The 20,060-nt window shown below is 49.7% G+C and overlaps 6 protein-coding genes across 6 annotated transcripts; 2 read left to right on the forward strand and 4 right to left on the reverse strand.

Annotated features, from left to right (window-relative positions):
• Positions 1–4,998: 4,998 nt before the first annotated feature.
• On the reverse strand, positions 4,999–6,035 carry FPRO_06221 (uncharacterized protein; the record flags this gene model as incomplete). Its single annotated transcript, XM_031228889.1, has 2 exons — positions 4,999–5,884; positions 5,965–6,035. 2 exons carry the CDS (start codon positions 6,033–6,035, stop codon positions 4,999–5,001), a joined length of 957 nt encoding a protein of 318 aa, XP_031079181.1.
• Positions 6,036–6,684: 649 nt separating this feature from the next.
• FPRO_06220 (uncharacterized protein) lies at positions 6,685–8,785 on the reverse strand (the record flags this gene model as incomplete). Its single annotated transcript, XM_031228890.1, has 9 exons — positions 6,685–6,708; positions 6,791–6,995; positions 7,053–7,430; positions 7,483–7,691; positions 7,746–7,910; positions 7,960–8,012; positions 8,067–8,088; positions 8,237–8,490; positions 8,584–8,785. 9 exons carry the CDS (start codon positions 8,783–8,785, stop codon positions 6,685–6,687), a joined length of 1,512 nt encoding a protein of 503 aa, XP_031079182.1.
• Positions 8,786–9,786: 1,001 nt separating this feature from the next.
• On the forward strand, positions 9,787–10,789 carry FPRO_06219 (putative acetolactate synthase small subunit precursor; the record flags this gene model as incomplete). Its single annotated transcript, XM_031228891.1, has 2 exons — positions 9,787–10,544; positions 10,609–10,789. 2 exons carry the CDS (start codon positions 9,787–9,789, stop codon positions 10,787–10,789), a joined length of 939 nt encoding a protein of 312 aa, XP_031079183.1.
• Positions 10,790–10,974: 185 nt separating this feature from the next.
• FPRO_06218 (putative ornithine carbamoyltransferase precursor) lies at positions 10,975–12,131 on the reverse strand (the record flags this gene model as incomplete). The annotated part of the gene is made up of 3 exons (XM_031228892.1): positions 10,975–11,015; positions 11,064–11,751; positions 11,802–12,131. 3 exons carry the CDS (start codon positions 12,129–12,131, stop codon positions 10,975–10,977), a joined length of 1,059 nt encoding a protein of 352 aa, XP_031079184.1.
• A 1,510-nt stretch (positions 12,132–13,641) lies between these two features.
• On the forward strand, positions 13,642–16,439 carry FPRO_06217 (uncharacterized protein; the record flags this gene model as incomplete). The annotated part of the gene is made up of 3 exons (XM_031228893.1): positions 13,642–14,413; positions 14,522–15,484; positions 15,610–16,439. 3 exons carry the CDS (start codon positions 13,642–13,644, stop codon positions 16,437–16,439), a joined length of 2,565 nt encoding a protein of 854 aa, XP_031079185.1.
• A 1,077-nt stretch (positions 16,440–17,516) lies between these two features.
• On the reverse strand, positions 17,517–19,511 carry FPRO_06216 (uncharacterized protein; the record flags this gene model as incomplete). The annotated part of the gene is made up of 2 exons (XM_031228895.1): positions 17,517–18,637; positions 18,698–19,511. The coding sequence occupies 2 exons, from the start codon at positions 19,509–19,511 to the stop codon at positions 17,517–17,519; spliced, it is 1,935 nt and encodes a 644-aa protein (XP_031079186.1).
• Positions 19,512–20,060: the final 549 nt, after the last annotated feature.

The raw sequence follows: 20,060 nt of genomic DNA on the forward strand, positions 1-20,060 counted from the left end.
TTTCTTAAGGGACCGACCACTGAGAAGTGCGCCTGACATTCAACCACTGGGAGCGTGACGACTTCTCCCATCCATCCATTCCTCTTAGGTGCTATTACGATACTCACCGCTGGCTTCCATTTGAACTACAAACAATCACTACAGCATATAGGAGCATATCACACAAACCGGGGCTGGAACGACAAGGGTTATTACATACATGGCATTGTATGGATCATGCAGGTGAGTGACTGAGCAACAAAACATATCGCTATTTAACAGGCCATGTACGTGCTTCCCTCAAGCTAGCAACAACGAATATCTATTGTCTTAGTTACCTTTTATCAAGGCACTACACAATCGCTCAAGTCAATTAACAAAATCTACCACACGCACTTCTGCTGCAAGGTACCTGACAGCTAGTTGCTGGCACTGACTTTTGGTGTGCTAAGGAAATTGACCGATTCCGCAAGCAAGCAAGCCGTCGATCTTGAGGCGCACACCGTCGCCTTTTCCAAGCACTGCTATTCGATGGATGCACCCATCAACGGTTGGCCATCCACGTATCCAGATGCAGCACAATACATACAGATTCAATTCGGCTTCCTCTCTTTCTCTTCCGGCAACCCTTCAGCCTCAGGGGTTTCAGGCGTGCGCCAACGGATCCACGGGCCATAATAGTTTTGTTCACTGATGTCTTCTCCCATCCATTGTGCTCTGTTAGAAGCCTGCACTAGGATTCGTCAAGTATGCTTCGGATCCGGATATGCGCTCTTCACCCCCACCGCTCGTTCAACTCTGTTGTCGGTACGGAGTACAGTGTACATGCTAGACATGTAAAGTCGCGCGTGTGGCATGCTCCACGATCATGCTGCAGGCCAGGAATCGCTAGTTAGTGTCAGGTCTTATCCCCTGACCTCCAGGGCGCAGGGCAGGCTTCATGGGTGTCCCTCCCGTCCCCATAACAATACCCACTAGTCGCCGTCTTTGCTCCATCAGCTACGGATTGGGGTGCCACATTAGCTGAGCGAGCCAGCATCCCAAGTGATGGTGATGGGATGTTGGTTGGAGTGCTTATCAACTATGGGTTGAGGTCTGCATTCTGGACATATAAAGGAAACAGTCCTCAACTTAAAATTAATTATATGGCGAAGTTAACGGTCCCGACGGGGCAGCCACGCTGCGGGATACGATATGAGGCGTCAACAATCTGTATGTATCGCTGGGCGTGCCTGCGTATGTATGCGGGATACTGTATCCGTCTGCATCAACATGCTTCACCCAGCTGCATGCTTGATGCAGTAGACATGTGGAAAACGGCACTCATCACCGATGGCGTCTGATGAGTTGTCCTATTCTGTGATTTCCCCCTTTGTGCCTGATATCGGCCAAACCGAACTGTCAGCGCAGCAACAGCCTGATGTGCTGTCGTTTTGAAATGATGGATGGCCTCTTAAAGGTGTCGTACAGATACCTACATACATACAGTTCACTAGCTACCTACCTTAAGTACCTAGGTATGTTCCTGAGCGGCACGAGCAACCCGGCGAAGAGCGTGAGACAAAGTCCTGTGTCGCGCAGAACCGGGACACGGTCAGGGATGGTCTTGGTTTGAGTGTGAGTCTGTCTCGGCCGGTGTTCAGTCCCCATTGAAGTGCGAGATCCCCCATTTGTATCGCCCCGGCTGAAGTCAGCCACGGGTTGCGTAACGGCTGTACGGGTATTGGATAAAGTGCTTTTGTGCCTATTCTCTGGAGCACACCGTGATAAATTAATGAGCAATCGACGGGAGAAGGATGTGAAACCATGAAGCCCAAATAAGTGAGAAACGAATAAAGCCCCGATTGGGGTCACAGTGTCTTGTCCTTGTTTATTACCGACCACTCCTGTCCTCACCGTTTTCGTGGGTACAATGTGTGGAGGGTGTGTCGAAAACGCTCCACATATCAAGATCGTGTTTGGCGGGGACTCAAGACGGCTTTGATCTTTCTTTAGTCACTTTGCCTTGCTTGTTTCTCTGTGTTTGTGGTTGTGGTTTATATCATTCAATTTCTGACCCTTCCCCTGACTACCTCTCTGGGATGTCATGAGGGCAGGCGTTACTTGGCCGCCTACGTCAGTTGTGTCTCCATCCGACCTATTTGAATCTGACCTTGACGCTATTATTGTGTGGGTGTAGTTCAGAGACGCCGTCTGTGATAGTTAGCGCCTCTCCACAATCTTTACTGCAATGGGAGCTGAAAAACAATCCAAGAAGTAAACGGACATCTTTCAACCTGCTCTTGCTTTTTGTTGGTACATATGTACAGCCCAGCGTACGACGCACCTACCTTGGATACCAAGGCTTGTCCTGACATCGTTCCTCCCGATCGACGGTCGAGTTGTACAAGGGAGGCAGGTCTGGCGCTGATGGTTGCCCGTCTCGAATCCCAAAATTGACAGAACCCTGTAGATCTTGTTGATGGAAATGGACAACTCTTGCCATTTACAGAATCTGACGCCGCCCTTGGGGCAAGGTCGTGATTGGACGAGACTCGAGCCTTGTTGAACGACGATTTCTTCCTTATTAATAGTAGTTAGGTATTTCCAACTCCTACTTAATTAAACATGAATATCTCTTTCAATCCCCCTTTTCTCTAACTGCTTCATGACTGTTGAGAGGCTCATGTTCAGTGGTACTTCCCAACGAATATTCGATTCTGGGCCTAATAATTGACTTTTGAGGCGTTGCCAAATTTGGCACCAGCGTCAATAGTGGTCAAGGAAAGCCTCCTAACATAGGTCAAAGTCAGGGCCAACGACAAATACCCCTGATGGATCTCGTAGAATACGAAAGCACGAGCCACGTTGTGATGCAGGTACGGAGCATTGACGGTGATAGACGACATTCGACACGCGAGGAATGCCTCCGTAGTAAACACACTAATACGCGAAGCAGACACGCTTTAAACATCCAGCATCCACCCTTCACTCTATCTTTGTTTGTACAGTACCTTATGTATGTATACATGGGCCCCCCACCGGCCAATCCAGGAGCCTTATTCAAGTCACCATCGACAAGACAGGAAATCAAGAAAGAAACAGGATCAGGATCAATACATATGAAGAGACCGGGGGCCTACTCCAGTCCTGGCACTTTTCTCCCGAGTCGGCAAGTCCTTGAATTAACGTTCCGAGACTGTCTAGCCACACTCAAATCTAAACTTGGACACGGATTCTTTGCTATTCTACTCATAGGACTCATATAAATCTGACAGAGCATGAATGTCATCGGGCCAGCTCAAGTTGATCATATTATGGCCGTCCATTGCTATCTTTAGCAAGTCATGAGCCGAATCTAATACAAACTCGATCTTCTGACACATGACAACTCACCTTGTCAGATAGTATAGCCAGCCATATCTGACGAACCGAATGATATTGTATGTCAATTCCTTTCAAGCACCTATCATCATCTTTCCACGCAAGCCGAGATATATTTTCTTGATTGGTATTCACTGCCTTACGGATACAAAACGACTTACCCAGTATGCTCCCTTCAACTGTTCGCATGGGCTTTCAGCTCTCCTTTGGACCGCGACCTGACACTAGGGAGCACCAGTTAGGCTCGGGATTGTCAAGCTCGCAGAAAAGCGTTGCTTCATCCTTGCTCATCTCTCAAGGCACTCGTCCTTCATCGGTCTGCACGATGAGTGTCAGGTAAAGTGCCGAACAACCAAGCTAGGCCTGAGCGCATGGCCGTCACAATCATACTAATGCCGTCATCCCATCCACCCACAACACTTACACCTCGACGGCGTCGTCTGTTTCAGGTCGCTCTCCACGTTGGACCGTGTGTTACGTACCGGGCCATTGGTCCCCTGGGTCCCCATCTACGATAGCAAGTGCTACAACGCGGCTATCATCGATCTTAGTGTGATGCGTTGTTTCGATTGATATTCGCTCATCCTGGTCGATCGCCATGGCCTCCTTATCCCAGTCCCCGGTGAGAGTTCCTCGCTTCTGAAGAGAATCTTTCGAGCTTGAAACGACATGGCTTGAGGGAGGGGCCGCGTACGTCTCTCAAAGTCTGATTAGAAATAAAGTCTGAACCGACAGAGTGACAGACTATACTCACGAGTCAACTACTCCGGATTCGTGTATACATACACTCCCTAAAGCAGAACGAACAATTTAGGTATCACTTGGAATACGGCCATCGCCGTTCGGAAATTCGATCTGGTCTCTCCAGTTCGATTTTCCACCTTACAACGATGTAATATGATATCAGCTCTGTTGCTCAATTCTGGATACAAAACACCGTTCATCAACCCCCTCATAGAACACTTACGCTACATTCTTTCGAAAACTGAGGGTGATTCTTCCAACAAGTAGTCGGTACCATTACTATCACTAATTACTTTTGGAGTGACATACCTTTCAAACCCTGTACCGAGTTGCCATACCCAAATTCTTACGGATACAAAAGGTATCACAACTTTGTCTCATGGGATCATGCAGCTTATACTGAGTTGCCCGACCAGGTCGGATCTTGCTGTGAGGTCGATGCCGATTCAAGCGTGAAATAGTCACATACTGTCGACATCCTGGCCACTTAGCGACTCATTTTCGTGCTCCTGTAGTAGCAAGACGTAATCGACAATTGGACATGTTGAAGCCCCCTACCGTCAATCACACAGATTAGAGACACTAGGAAGAACAAGAACCATAATGTCTTGGTGATGGACAGTGACCTTTGCTATTGGCTCCTAGGTCTTAGGCAAATGCTTGTATGGCATCCGGGATGTCAAAGTCTTCAGATATGGTTTAAGACACGGCTCACAAGCGAGATCGGCTTGTGAGAACTCTGTTCAACCCTGGGCCCTGGACCCCGGGCATCCAGACTATCGAACTTTGCGGGCTGAGGGATGACAATGAAGATCATGATCATAAAGTGTCATGTTGAGGAGTCATAGCGTCCTCGCCTTTAGCAACTGAATGCTGCGGGTATCATTCATTCGTCGTTTTGATGGGTTCTCTTCATCGTGCTGCGGCTCGTCTTGTGCCTAGTTTCCCAGTAGCCAGATATCCTCTGTTTCCCATCTCACCTCTCCATCCGATTCCCAATGATCCAAAGATAATTCTCCCGTCCGGTGTCACCTCCACACCCGACTCGGTGCCGTCCCCCGCGACCACGAAGCAAACCTGCTCCACTTCACCTGGATGCAGCACCGGCTTTTCGCTCCCGCTCGCCTCCCAGTTGCAGTCTCGGTACCGCAACCCAGGCTCCGTGTCTAGTACCACCTTCTCCAGCTGCACTACGTCTTCACTACAGTTCTCCAGCTGCGCCTCGAGCACCCATCGCCCGTGTTCTTGAGTGTTGTTGGAGTTCAGGGGACCAACCTTGGTCCGCACGATGAGTGAAGCTTTGCAGATAAACTGGTAAAGCTTTCGGAAAGTTCTTGTTCGTCCACTTGTTTCTGTCGCCTCGTAGTAGCTCACTGTTACCGCAAGAACGTGGTTGCCCTCCTCCTTAAGATCGAACGAGACCACTTTCTGCAAGGTACCTCCAGACTCAAGATCAACTTCAGATTGGTCATTCAAGGGGCCAAGCTCAAGGCGCTGAACAGCACCCATACCAGGTGTCTTCATCTCTGCTTCGATGCGCACATCGCGAATATTTTTGGCAGCATCTATTGGTAGTTCATTGTTCGCGCAAAGAGTGCAGCTAAAAGTCTCGCCGACATATGCCGAACCAAACGATACCGGGAGGTTGACGGCGGGACTGAGAAGGAAGGGAGATGGGTTCGAGGCAGCTTCGGAATGGTACGCGAGCGAAGCAGGGATCGGGGCTGATTTGATGGATGCGCCTACTGAGGAGGGCGAATCGATCGGGTATTGAGTAACGAGCGACGGACGCGACAGTCTTAAAGTTGATCGTACGTTAGCTACCTAGGTAAAGCTCGGAGCCATCTGGACCTGGACTCATATCGCTAGGTAGCTTACCGAAGCACTTTGAGTGAGATAGAATGGGGCTCCTTGACTGGATCGTGAGAGGGATATCGCTGATGACTCATCTTGCCATCTTTTTCTCTGTGCAGCAGTTACACTGTAAGAAAATCGTGATAATTAATTGTATCTAGTAGTCGTATGTAGGCGGCATGTCTAGATGTCAAGGTTACATGAGATGCGACGAGTGTTGTTTCTCTTATCGATAAGGGGTTGGCCCCTCCCGTCATGCTGAACCACGTACAAGTTCTCAGAATCCATCCGCTTCGAAGTAAAAGCCTGCTAATATAAGACTAATGACTAATTCTTACGCTGTATATTAGTATCTACAACTTTACAAGCTAGAGTCATTAGAAACGCCATGTCCCTGATCTGTCAGATAGTATAATACTTTAGTAAGAAACGTCACCTTCTTCACTGCGAGTGTAATGTACTTCGACCTGCAATATGTCATTCCTAAAAAAAAACCAACTTTGCGACCTACTGGAAAGCAATTCTGCTATTTCTTAATCGCATCCATACAAAGATGGTTCGATGAGAATTCCTACTCAAATAGCTCGTAATCGCATACGAGCCCTGAATCAACACTCTTTCTTTCTGCAATGTAAACTGGAGCGTTCACGTACATGGCCATGGAATTCCATATCCAGCGGCATGCTTTTCAGTCAAAATCTGATTCTGTGGCTCCCCTTTGATGATGGGTGACCCGATCAAAATTCAAAGACCTGGCGGAGGAGGAACCTACCGAATGTTAGCATATACCTAAGGAGGGATAATATCTTGTGGAATGCGAGCTGGATATCTCAGCATCTTTGTCACATACCGAACCATAGCTCCCGCCTGTTCCCGGGGGGGACCCAGAAGGGGGAGGCGGGGGAGGTGCCGAGCTGGGCGGCGGTGGCGGAGGAGGAGCGGCCTCACTCGGGGGCGGAGGAGGTGAAGCTGACTGCCCAGGCGTGGCACCGGGAGGGCCGGGAGCCTGTGCTTGAGCCTGAGCTCCATAGTATTGCTGGTACATAGCAACATAGCTGTAGCAAATCGTCAGCGTCACGGAGTAGGCATCTCGAGCGGCAAGCTCTCCTTACTTAGCATAACCACCATAGGCTGCGTAGGGATCTGCGCCACCGTAGTACTGGGCGTACTGGGCGGCATAGTCAGCAGCATTGGTCGGGCTGTTCACGCCAGCAGCGGCTGGACTGTTTGAAGCACCAGCCGGGTTAGACCCGTATCCACCATAGCCAGAGGCGCCATATGAACCATGAGAAGTTCCGTGTGAGCCACCATGGGAATGGTTTCGGTCACCGCCACCATTGTAACGATCACCCCCATAGCGGTCGCCTCCGTAGCGGTCGCCGCCGTAGCGCGGTGGACGACTCTTGAACTCTTCATACTGTTCCTTGACATTGGCGATCAGGTCCTCGCAAAGCTCCTTGGCTTTCGCAACCATATTGGGGTCAGGACCGCTGCGTTTATGTTAGTTGTGGATGTCCCAGATCAACAAACACGCCAACTCACGTCACATGGAGGAACATGTCTTCGTCGCTCTCTTGGTTAGTGGCTGCCTCGAGATATCCAGAGCCTCGTCCCTTGATCTGCACGCGACAAGTTGTCTCTTGCTGGATATGCTTGACGTAGGCACCTCCGTGTCCAACGACCTGAGCACGCAAATTGAACCCATGTACGGGCTCTAGGCTGATAGGAATCTTCTCTTCGGGCCATTTACGCTATAGAAAGACTGTCAGCATCTTTGTTCCACCTGTAAATTGCGAGAACCTTACTCGGCCAAACTCATCACGTTCAACCTGCTCCTGGTCTCGACGGCGAAAACGCCTTTCATCGACAAGCTGAGGGAGTTCCTGTTGAATAAGTTCGTTGATCTTGGCGACAGCGGCCTCCAAACCAGACTTGCTCGTGCTCGTGATGTGAAGGTACAACGGAGGGTTCTATAAGGGATTAGAGTGAGGCCCAACCAAGACTGAAAGATTTCCTTACCGCAGCGGTTGCCATACTCTTGTTGGGATAGTAGCTGCCCCGGGTGGTAATATCTTGCTAAGTCAATAAGATATCCTACGGGGAAAAAACATGAAGAAATTGCGTACCAGCGCCGGTTTCGTCTTTGATCTAATCGAGTGGGAGTCAGCAGGAGCAACGAAGGGGGTATTGAAGCGAGCTATCAAGCTGTAAGCATGATATTCTCGATTCAAGTGCATAATAAATCCAAAGGAGCGGTTCTGGGAAGATCAGTGGGCTGTAAAGCAGGAGTATTTACCATTTTCTGCGTGGACCCTTTGGTGAGGAGGTAGCGATTCCTGAGGTCATTGACTTCGATGTCCTGGATATAGTCACCATCTGCAACATACATCTCGCCATCGAGTGCCGGAGCTGTCTTGTTTGCGCTTTGTGGAGTCGAGGTTGGTCGCGGCGGTGGTGAGTCGGTATCAGCCGACCTGATGGGAGGTACATCGACATGCTGGATTCCCTTACGAGCTTGGAGCTGCGCGTTGATGCGCGCCGCAGCGGCAGCTATGTATTATATTAGAGACGTGTGTAGACAAACATTGTCGCGATGGGTTTTAAAGAAAGAAGAAGGGAAAGGCATGGGACAAGGGCACAAACCAGCGGCAGCGGCAGCATCAGTTGGAGATTTCCTTGCCTCGGGGGTCGCATCTTTTGCCATGGGGCTGCGATCTCTTCCAGGCTCAGAGCGGCGCGACGGGGGAGATCGCGAGCGACGGTCGAACCGCGATGTCCTCTTGGGTTCCGGCTCTGTCTGGTCGAAGCGCGAACGCTTCACCGTTCGTCGTTCTGTTTCATCCATACTCGGCGAGTTGCAAATATTGAAATAAAAATTGGGGGATGTAGGTCGGAGCTACGCCACGTGGAAGTACAGAAAGATACCGAGTTGTCGATAACGGTCTATATGCACCCATGTATCAGTGCAAATCCGGTGTGAAAAATAGCAGCCGAAATGCGCTTGTGTTGAAGTGGAGTTGATGTTTGATGGTTTACGGAACAGCAGGAACCTGAAAAGGCTGATTGTATATCGTTCAGCCTTCCGCCACATGTGGCTGGTGAGCTACCCGACACCGGCGGTGAGAATGTGGGGGAGAGCTTGGGGCAATGGGTAGGTAGATAGCAATGGGTAAAAGCGTAGACGAGTGCGCAATGCAAAGGAGTATACTCCATAGAAGTGCCTGGTTATGTCATGAGCGCTGCTCGGTTTTTCAGATTAATTTGTTTTGTAAAGCTCTGGCATTTCGATTCCTCTAGTAGATTTCTTTCCAAGTGATTAACAAGTGCTTTTTCATTGGACGGGAGTTTAGTACTGTGGCTTTGAGCCCTGCATGATTTACAACGAACCTGGGGAATGTCATGGGCATGAACTGGGGTCAATTACTGCATTGCATCAAGTTGTAGCCTGCCTATAAGAACAATCCAATCTTTATGATCGCCTCGGGCTCAATGGTTCATTCATACATGTAAGCCGTTGCAAATCGTATGCAAGCTCGAAAACAACCCTATTTCCATACCTCTTGATAGATACCTTAACCTAGACTCGGAGCTTACAGCGTACCCTTGCCGAGCTGATCCGTGCTCCTGTGCAAACACCTGCCCGCCCTGGCCCCCGTATCTCTGTGGCCTCCGGTCACCGGCCTATCGATGGCCCATTGATTTTTTCGGCATTTCCCTCGACCTATCTCTTCCTGACTTTGAGTCACCTTCATCCCATCCTCCGCCCGGCCCAATTGCTATTTCTACCGTGTTGGGACCCTTCTTGTTCTGACCAGAGAACTGTTCCTGTTCTCCTGTCTCCGCAAGATGGCTTCTCTACGGCCCTTGACTTCGTCCCTTCGCTGGGTCGCCTCTGCGAGAGGCGTCGCCGCTGTGCGATATAGCTCCTCCTCAACCTCCGCCATCGCCTACAAGGCCCTCCGCCGTCGCTCTGCTCCCCTTCCCGTGAGCGACAATCCTCCTGCGTGGTCCGCCCAGGCCGCCGTCTCCAACATTCTTTACGAGACCCCAGTCCCTTCAACCGCTCCTCCCAAGCGCCATATCCTCAACTGTCTGGTCCAGAACGAGCCTGGTGTTCTGTCCCGCGTTTCCGGAATTTTGGCAGCTCGCGGGTTCAACATTGACTCTCTGGTCGTGTGCAACACTGAGGTTGACGACCTTTCTCGCATGACCATTGTCCTCACTGGTCAAGACGGCGTTGTTGAGCAGGCTCGCCGACAGCTTGAGGATCTTGTCCCTGTCTGGGCCGTCCTTGACTATACCAACGCAGCTCTTGTCCAGCGCGAGCTTCTCCTTGCCAAGATCAACATCCTTGGCCCCGAGTACTTCGAGGAGCTCCTCCACCACCACCGCGAGATTGCTGCTGGAGAGACTGATGTCGATTACGCGCATGAGGCCATTGAACGTAGCCTCTCCGATACCGCCAAGGACTTCCACCCCAGCAAGTTGGCCGTCAGTCAGGCTCTGCGACACAAGCACGAGCATCTTAAGTCGATCACTTACTTCGCCCATCAGTTTGGCGGCAAGGTCCTAGATATCAGCACCAACAGCTGCATTGTTGAAGTGTATGTTGCCCACCGTCTCCCTCTTATCTACTCAACCATGCGCAATACTAATACGGGGTTCCAGTTCTGCTAAGCAGTCACGTATCGACTCGTTCCTCAAGCTTGTTGCTCCCTTTGGCATTCTTGAGTCTGCCCGTACAGGTCTGATGGCTCTACCCCGATCTCCTCTGTCTGAAGGTAACCAGGAGTCCCTTGTCATGGAGGCAGACGAGGTTGTCGATGCCAGTCAGCTCCCTCCAGGTTAAAATCATATAGATACCTCAATTTAGTGACCCGGCCGAATGGCGTTTTCAAGGAAAGGATCTGATTTAATTGATTTAATTCCCAAGACTATTTTTATCGTTCGTGCGCCAGTGCTCCACCTCCCGTCAAGTGTGGTCAGGTAGTAAATGATATCGTATCCATTCGTATTCCGTCTTCTCACCATACTTTAGAACTTGCCCTTGTTGACGACAAAGCCTTCCAAGGCAGCTGTCGACGTTAGTGTCATGCTTCTAAAGAAATACCGTAAAGACTTACAAACAGCGGCCCAGAGACGGTTCTCGGCCTCGGGAAATACCAGAGAGCGGGGGCTGTAGAAGACCTCATCGGCGACCTCCTCGGGGTGTCGAGGGAGGCAGTGCATAAACTTCCACTCCGACTTTGCACCTCCTCGCTTTGCAAGGTCGTTCGTAATCTGGAAACCAGCAAAGTCCTTGAGGCGCTTCTGGGTATCAGCCTCCTGGCCCATGGAAACCCATGTATCAGTCACCAGGACATTGGCATCCTTAACAGCCTCTTCAGGGACGTTAGTCTCAAAAAGCTTGCCGGGTGAGGACACGCCGTCAGCAGCGGAGCTGATGAGTTGCCTCATGTTGTCAGGAATCTCATATCCCTCAGGGGCGGCAACGGATATGTCAACACCCATCTTGACACAACCGATGGCAAGATCGAACAGAACATTGTTGGCATCGCCGACCCAGGCGACCTTGAGGCCATTGAGGCCCAGTGTAGCTCCCTTGGCGCTTGCTGATGGGAAGGTTTCATGGAGAGTGAGGAAGTCAGCAATCGTCTGCAGAGGATGGAAGTCATCGGACAGAGCGTTGATGACAGGGACACTTGAGTGCTTTGCGAGATTAGCGACATCAGAATGAGGTCCAACTCGAGCGACCATACAGGAGGTCATGGAAGAAATGACAACCGAAGTGTCGTATAGCGACTCATTAACCTTGGCAGGCATTAGTACAGGTAGGTCTTCATCATGTAAGTGCAACTTACACCAAGCTGAATATCATCCTTCCCGAGAAACATGGGATTTCCACCAAGCATAGTCACAGCAGCTTCAGTGGAAACTCGAGTACGGGTACTGCGCTTGCTGAACATCATAGCAACAGTCTTACCAGCAAGACCAGCATTGAGATAGCTCGCGGGAGCTCCGCCCTTGACGGCTATTTTTCGAGTGTTGGCATCACGGACAAGGTTGGCAAACTCATTGGGAGTAAGATCAGCAATTGTCATGAGATGCCTAGGTGTTGCAGCCTGTGAGTACGCTCGTTTCTGAAGGCCTGCAGCGGCCTCTCGAGCGATTCGGAAAGCTGAAGTCTTCATTTTAAGCTGTGTGTTGAGTTGAGTGAGTTAATGAGTAATTGTATAAATGAGAAAATGAGCTCTGAAGCCTAGAATTGAGCTGAACGTCAGATCGAAGGAAGAAAGTGAACTTTTCTTTAAGCCAATGGCTTAAGTAGGTCAAGATATGATGAGTCTGTGTGGTAGGAAGAGTCACCATTGGAGGGCCATGTCCCGCTTTCTCTTCCTCCAGGCCAAAGAGTATATGCTCCACTTTAATGTGATGTTAAGCCGGTCTCGGGACGCTGACTCTAATTGATGGGATACTTAAGTAGTCCTAGGATATCTATCACTTAGACGACCCTATTATACATGATTGGATCTGGTTGCGATTTATATCGATCGTGTATACATACAAACGTATTGGATAGTTGTGAACCCAATGTGTCGCCGTTGTTGTCAAACTCCACTTACATGACGGTGAGTGAGCCCTTTGGTCAAACGCCCGTTACCGGCGGTTGAATTTTCAATAGCCATGATCCTGTTGGCCGACTGAGCTCGTCAATTTACGCCAAGATCTCGAGATGGAAATAAGTAGGTAATAAGGGTGTAGAGAATCATAATTGGAGTGTTTTCATTGCTCAACAGCTTCTCCCATTTGTAAGCCTTGGGAAGCTGCGATAAGCATGAGTGACATATCTGGTCTGCTTGTTCCGTTTTAGATTCCAAACGTGAGCTGCTTTCTGTCTTACCCTGAGCAGAGGCGATGAGAGCTCTCAGCCGCGTGATATATGTCCCTAGATCCCTGGTATCGGAAGCAAGCCGACGAGCTCGAGGAGATATTGTTATGCCATAAGATAGCTGTCCCTCCCAAGTCTCCTCCAGATACGCCTAGGCGGCGTTGAAAGGTCTAGAGTGCACATATTCGTGAAGGTGTGTTCTGATGATATGTCTGCTCATTTGCTATCGTGGTTAAGATTCTGCTGCAATATCGCCTAGTGGCATTATTATTTAGGTACCATTTATGGGTTACCTACCTAGATAAGTAGGTATAAAGACATCTCCATGTTGGGATCACTACATATTGATTGTCAAAGATCTCTTAGCTTGGAAATCGAAATTAAAATGGAAATGGACCCTCAACTTTGATCTATTAATAAAAATTTGTTCAATTAAAAAATGACGTCGCGTGCGAGACCAAATTCCAAAACCCCCCCATGGAATGGAGTTTCAGGATCGAAAAGCTGGGGCCTGAGGTGCCTTGTGGTTCTGTTCCTGGATCAGACATAACCAAGCCAATCACATCACCGCCCGCTACAACCTTATCACTCATAAACCCTGCCAAAGTGACTTCACCTCGATGACGAATCCCTACCTAACCTCAACTTGATGATTCCTTCTGACATCAACATCATCCCCAACATCCAACACATCATCAACCTCCCTCTTTGAACTACAGATACATTACTACAGCCTGCCCCAAGCCACTTGCGCCGCATGAGCGCCCCGAATCTCTGTTAGACGGGTTTCCACTTCATCCGATACGACCACAATGTCGGCCGAGGAGAACGAGCCTCTTACCTCCCCAACGCGCGAGGAAGAGGAGCCTACCGAAACATCGCCACTTCTTAACAGAAGCGATGACGGGAATCACGATGGCGATAGCGAGCGCGAACAAAATGGTCGAGCCTCGGATGAGCCTCAGTCCCGGGCCGCGTGGAGTCTCTGGTCAATTTGTAACAAGAAGACCAGCACCAAGGCACCTTGGCGGTGGCCTTCCATCATAGCCATGGCGCTCCTTGGTATCATCGTAATTCTCATCATAATTCTCGGTTTCCTCGTCCCGCCTGCCGTCAAGGAGTACGCCGAGAAAGCCGCTGTTCTTGAACCTACCAATCTATCAATTGAGAACATCACAAGCGATAGCATCCGGGCGCGTATTCGTGCAAATGTCTATCTCGATGGATCACGGGTCGATAACCACAATTCCCGCCGTATTGGAAAAGTAGTCACTGGAATTATGCGAAAACTTGAGACCAAAGAAACAACTGTCAACGTCTATCTACCCGACTACGCCGATGCGCTTGCCGGCACTGCTGTTATTCCTCCCCTAGTCGTTGATGTAGTTAATGGACACACCAATGAGCTAGACTTCGTGGCAGATGTCAGCCCCGGCGACGCTGAGCATATCCGCAAGATTGCGAATGATTGGTTAGAAGGGAACCTGAAGCAATTGAAAGTAGTGGGCAAAACCAAGGTTCACCTCAAATCGGGAATCATCCCTCTTGGTGCTCACGATGTGGCGGAATCCATGGTCTTTGAAGGTCAGGCTCTCTACCGCTCCTATGCTACTCTATTCTTAGGAAAGAAGACACTCTTTTAATGAGAAAAGTCGAATTTATTCCTGTAGTGCTGGACTGACAAACTTGCAGCTAATGATATCCCATCAATGCCCAACTACAGCATAGAGCGCATGGATCTTCACGATCGCCCGGTAGATGGCCACGGACGAAAAGTGATCGAGGCCGATGTATCCTTGAAAGTCCACAATGACTACCCAGTGTCCTTCCGAGTCCCGACTCTTGGGTTTGAAGTTTTAGTACCCAACTGCGACTCATCACTGCCCTCTATCAGTGTTGCAGATGCTGTCACGGAGCCAATTGATATTAGAGCTAAGGCAGATGTTAAAGCCGACGCCAAAGGCATCATCCGCGACATTCCAGAATCTTTGACGAAAGCGTGCCCTCATTCTGAATCATCCCCTCTCGACCATTTCATGGACCGTTATCTGCACGGCGAGGATGCCAAGGTGTTTGTGAGAGGGAAGAAGACAAACAATACCGATACCCCCGAATGGATCTCGGATATCCTGGAGAGTATTACAGTACCAGTCGATTTTCCAGGACGATCATTCGATAGTTTGATTCGCAACTTTTCCCTGACGGATGTCGACTTTAAACTACCCGACCCTTTCGCCGATGTCGATGACCCCGAGGGTGAGCCCCGAGTATCTGGTACTGCACAAGTGCTCGCAGCTGTTCCACCTGAGCTGAATGTGGATTTGGGGGTGGACAAGCTCCGCTCCAACGCTGATCTGTTTTACAAGAAGCGTAAAATGGGCGAGTTGAACCTGCGCCACTGGCAGAGTGCCAACTCAACAAAGATCCAGGATAACGAAAACGGCGAAACTCTCCTTAACATTACATCACGGCTGGTCGACGTCCCCTTGACAATCACCGATGGTGACGTGTTCAGCGAGGTCATGCAGAAGCTACTGTTTGGAGGCGGCGATATCACACTCGACATCAAGGCCGAAGTCGACGTAAAGCTGAAAACCGTCCTCGGTATTCTGACGGTGAAGAAGGTTCCCGCAGAGGGCAAGATTCCAGTAAACGGTCCGTCATCGCTGTGGTAATCTCTTGCATCCCCCATGAGGATGAATAATCCTTATCTACACGCTGAAGTATTTTCTTAACGCGCCTTGCGATCATGGCAAGAGCCAATACTGACCTATGATCAGGATTCCCTGGAAACGCACTTGGTAAACTTAAGCCTCAAGTCGGCGAGATAGAGGTTATGGAAACTACAGAGACGGGGATTCAGATGAGAGCTCTTGTCAACCTCACAAACCCTACACCCTACGCAGCTGTTGTACCTTATCTCAGCGTACACATTCTTCACGATGGAGAACTTCTCGGCGAGGCCATATCAAGAAATGTCACATTTGACCTAGGCAACAACACCAACCTTCCTGTTCTTGCGACTTGGAATCCCTTACGATTCGGCGGCGAGAAGGCGCAAGCAGTTGGCCGCAAGTTACTGTCAGACTATGTGTCCGGCAAGAATACGACACTGACGGCACGCACCCACAAACGGAGTGTTCCGAATGTCCCTATAATCGGCGAGGCCTTGTCGAAGATCAACATCACTCTGCCTACACCGCGAATAACTGTCCCAGGCGAGGACGAGCACGGAGACGAGAAGCCACACTTTATCGCAGATGCCACCTTTCATCTCTTTTCTTCGACAGCCACTTTTACACTTCTTTCTCCGTTGCTATACAACACTTTATACATAGAACACATAAACGCGACTGCTCTTTACAACCACACTGAACCAGTCGGTCAGATTATACACGATGAACCTTTCCCAGCAACACCTGGGCGATCCCAGACCCCGCGCTTGCCAGTCATATGGTCTGCCAGCAGCGTGGGCTATGGCAAGCTGAAAGAAGCACTGGGCGGATCGCTCAAGCTTGATGCCATAGCCAACGTGACTGTGAGATTGGGCAGCTGGACTGAGAAAATCCATTATACAGGCAAGGGAATCGGGGCAAAGGTCAGCCTATAGGTCTGATCAATCCTGTGAGGCCTTGACACAGAACAGAAGTGTTTGGAGTTAGTGGTTCTTATTTTTTGAGGGGAGGGGACTCGCTTGGGATACTGGCGCGTATTATTTCTTTTCCCTTAGACACCTAGGATACACGAAATTGATTTCTTTACAGTATGACACATACTGGTGTTCTGTTTCTGGATCACGCGTTGTGTGAAAGAGTTGAAGTGAACAGCAACTATTCTCCAACAGTTCAACTTTACTGATTCTAGGAACAACCACCTCTATGCAGAGCACACAAGGAAAACAATCACTATGACTATTTTCTCAACAAAGGTGATGTTCGTTGAACCTTCACATATTCGCAGACCACTAGTAACGAGCATCTTGGTATAAAAAACTCGTTTGTGCCAGTCCTGACACCAAGAGCCATTCAACTAACCATCCTTACATTCTCTCCCGCAGGCAGGCTTTGCAGGTAAGTCACAAACAGTTAACCGGCTAATCATTTTAGGTCCTCGATTTCACGAACAATCATGGCATCCCAATACCCTCCTGGACTCACATTTACAAAGGTGAAGAACTCCAGCCACCACAACAGTGTGGCCCCCCTACCATTGTTCTCATCATCGGCTGGTAAGTCAGAACAGGAGTCGACCCTGGCCTTGAAGATGGCGCAGGCTATGGAAGGGGAGGTGGATGAGGCAATGAGGGACATGAAGAGGACCTGGAACGAGATGGCGGCTGAGAACAAAGGCCAGTCTATCATGAAGAAATGATGGCAGGGACATTGTTTCACTTGAAGCTCATACTTTGAACTTGCATTTTCCCGGAGACTGAAAGAATCAAGGGGCTGTCAAAAAAGAGGCTGCCGTAGAAAGCAATTAGGGAGGAAAACAGGAGCCTAGGTCAGAGTTAGTTGAACACGAAACATACCTTGAATCTAAATTTTCACATGGTGTCAGCCAGAAATGAAATCTCAAATAAGCACATGAGCAAAGGGTAAAAGCACCTTTTCGTTGATCTGAATTGTCCATTGCCGGTATTACTATTCGTAGCCCCCAACTCCATTCTGTTGATAAAAAGTCAAGTGAATTATGCAAGTCGTACACCAGCTTCCCGTCGCTTCTTGAGCTGCTGTTGAGCTGCCAGACTCATACCGGCAGAACTTGCGTCAAACATGCTCTGTGCTTCGCGTCGCTTCTCGTCCTCGATCTTCTTGAGCCGCTTCTCTGTCTTGCCCTTGCCGCTTCCCTTGCCATGGAACTTGTGGCTCATGTACTTGAACGCCTCCTTGTGGTCGAGAGAACGGCCGTGGTCATCGGTGTACTTGATGTCGACGTTGGGTTTGTATCCTGCTGAGAACAGCTCAGCCATGCGTCGAGATTGCTGCTGATCTCGCCAGGTGTTTTGTTGACGTGCCCACTCCTCACGCTCACGAACTGACATTCTATCCAGCTTGCCACTTGTACGGTCACGCTCTCGCTGCGCGCGTGCCTGCTCGTCCAGCTCTTCTTCTAAAAGACGTTTCTTTGCGAGGAAGTCTTCTCGATTTCGCAAGCTGGTATATTCCGCATCTCCACGTGTATCTTCCACGAGACCACGCTCTCTTAGTAGCGCGAGAGCCGCGCCCATACCTGCACCAACGGCCTTCTCTTCTTCGACGCCTGCCTCATCCAACTCCTCGACAGCTGATGATTGGGGCTTCTCTTCAACCACTTCTGCATCGTCGCCCATGGGGTGGTCGTCATCGGGTTCTGGGGACTTTGATACAGTCTTTGGTCTTCTGGGCTTGCGTTCTTCGTTTTCACCTGGTTTACTTAGCCCTGCAACAAACTCTGAGACTTCATCGAGAACAAGGCCACCCTCTTGTTGCTCTGCTGGTTCTGGCTCATTATCATCCTCCTTGAGCAGCCGGGCGATGTCTTCGGGTCGGGTCTTCTTTCGCTTCTTCAAGGCATTCTTTCTTTGGATCGCGAGTGTTGCTTGAAGGTCGTCGTCATCCACAAAAGTATCATCAACTGCCTTTCTCTTTTTCTTCGTCGTGTCGTTTGAGTCGATGTCCATCAAGCCATCTGTGGGTGTTGTTTCAATGGGAAAGAGATCATCATCATCCGTGGGCTTTTGTCTGGTTCCTTTCTTGCCCTTCTTCTTTTTAGGCTTCTTGACTTTGATCTGTGAGGGGTCTATATAGTCTGAAGAAATAGGGGCATCACCTATAAAAGTTGTTATATTAGTGTGGTGTTCTTTTCTTTGGGTATGCAAGCAGAACTTACCGATAACGTCGTCCAAGCTCACGTTCTGGCCATTCTTTGTCTTGTCAACCGGTTTCTCAAGAATATCTGAGAGCTCTGCAATGACGCCACTTGTGTCGAGGGTGAACTTCTTGGATTTCTTGCCCTCAATCTCTTCATCGTAGTGTGATAGAATACCACGCTCGCCGTCCTCGCCGTCATCTAGGGGGTTGTAGCCTGGTTTCTTCTTCTTGTTGTCAAGTCTCTCGGCAAGCTTTTCGGCCTCGCGCATGTTCAGATTCTCCAGCTCATCGCCTTCTTCCTCGTTCTCATCAATGGTTGTATCTTTGAGGGTGAGAATCTGGTCGTCGCCATCGAGGAAAGCCGCCGTGTCATGTCCAACTTTGATACCAGCGAGATCCTTGGAAGTATACTGGACCGCAGCAGCAGCTTCAGCCTCGGCTGCGGCCAGCTCCTCCTCCAATTTCCTGACTTTGGCGATCTTCTTCTGTCGCTTCTTTTGTCCAATGAGCCAGTCTTTGGCGCTAAGATCGCCACCCTCCTCGGCTTCTCCAAAGCCTTTGCCTTCCAGAACTGCATTTCGTTGCGCCAGCTCCCGGGCTTTTCGGACAGCTGCGGCTTTCTCCTCGCGCTTCTTCTTTGCCTTTTCCGCTTCGATCACCTTGTTGTAGTTGTCGTAGGCCTGAGCTTGGCGGCTCTCCAGTGTGCTGGGTGCATCGCCATCCGCGTACATTGACTGGTTTTGACTGGTATTATCTGCTCCTGGGACAGGCAGAGGCTTCATTCCCAGGGAGATGCGAATTCTGTTCGTCTCTTCAATCGTTGCGGCGTCCATCTTAGCAGTCGTATCGCGATGGCAACGTCGATATATGTGATGCGGCTATGCTAGATGATGAAAACGACTATTTCTGGGTACCTAGGTAGGCAGAAAGATACGCCTGAAGTTGACAAGCACGAATAATCACTTTGAATCGTGGCTGGTGGAACAGGACGTGGCTGGGTAATTCCGCAGTTAGACCGGATTATGTAAGCAGACAGTAACAATTTTGTGTATTTAAGTCTCCTAGCCGCCGCAACCAAAATTTTCTTTTCTCTTTTCTTCAAGCAAACACGGATCTGTGCCTAGCGATCCCCTGCTCTTCGGAGTCAGGGTCGATTGCTTTGCAGCTCGATAACTTATAAGGAGCCATCAACTTGTTATGGTGTCAATCATCCTATCGACAGGTCCAAGAGTAACTGTTGCTTCAGCCGCTTCATTCGCTGTCGAAAGATGGCTTGAGTGTCGGGGCTGTTGCATAACGAGACGCTATATTCCACCCCCCTTTTCCGAGACCGTCGGTCGGTGAGGTTGGGGAAAACCATGGCCTACCTACATACCATTTGA

This window comes from Fusarium proliferatum, assembly GCF_900067095.1.
Source record: "Fusarium proliferatum ET1 genome assembly, contig: FPRO_scaffold003, whole genome shotgun sequence".
Lineage (NCBI taxonomy): Eukaryota > Fungi > Ascomycota > Sordariomycetes > Hypocreales > Nectriaceae > Fusarium > Fusarium proliferatum.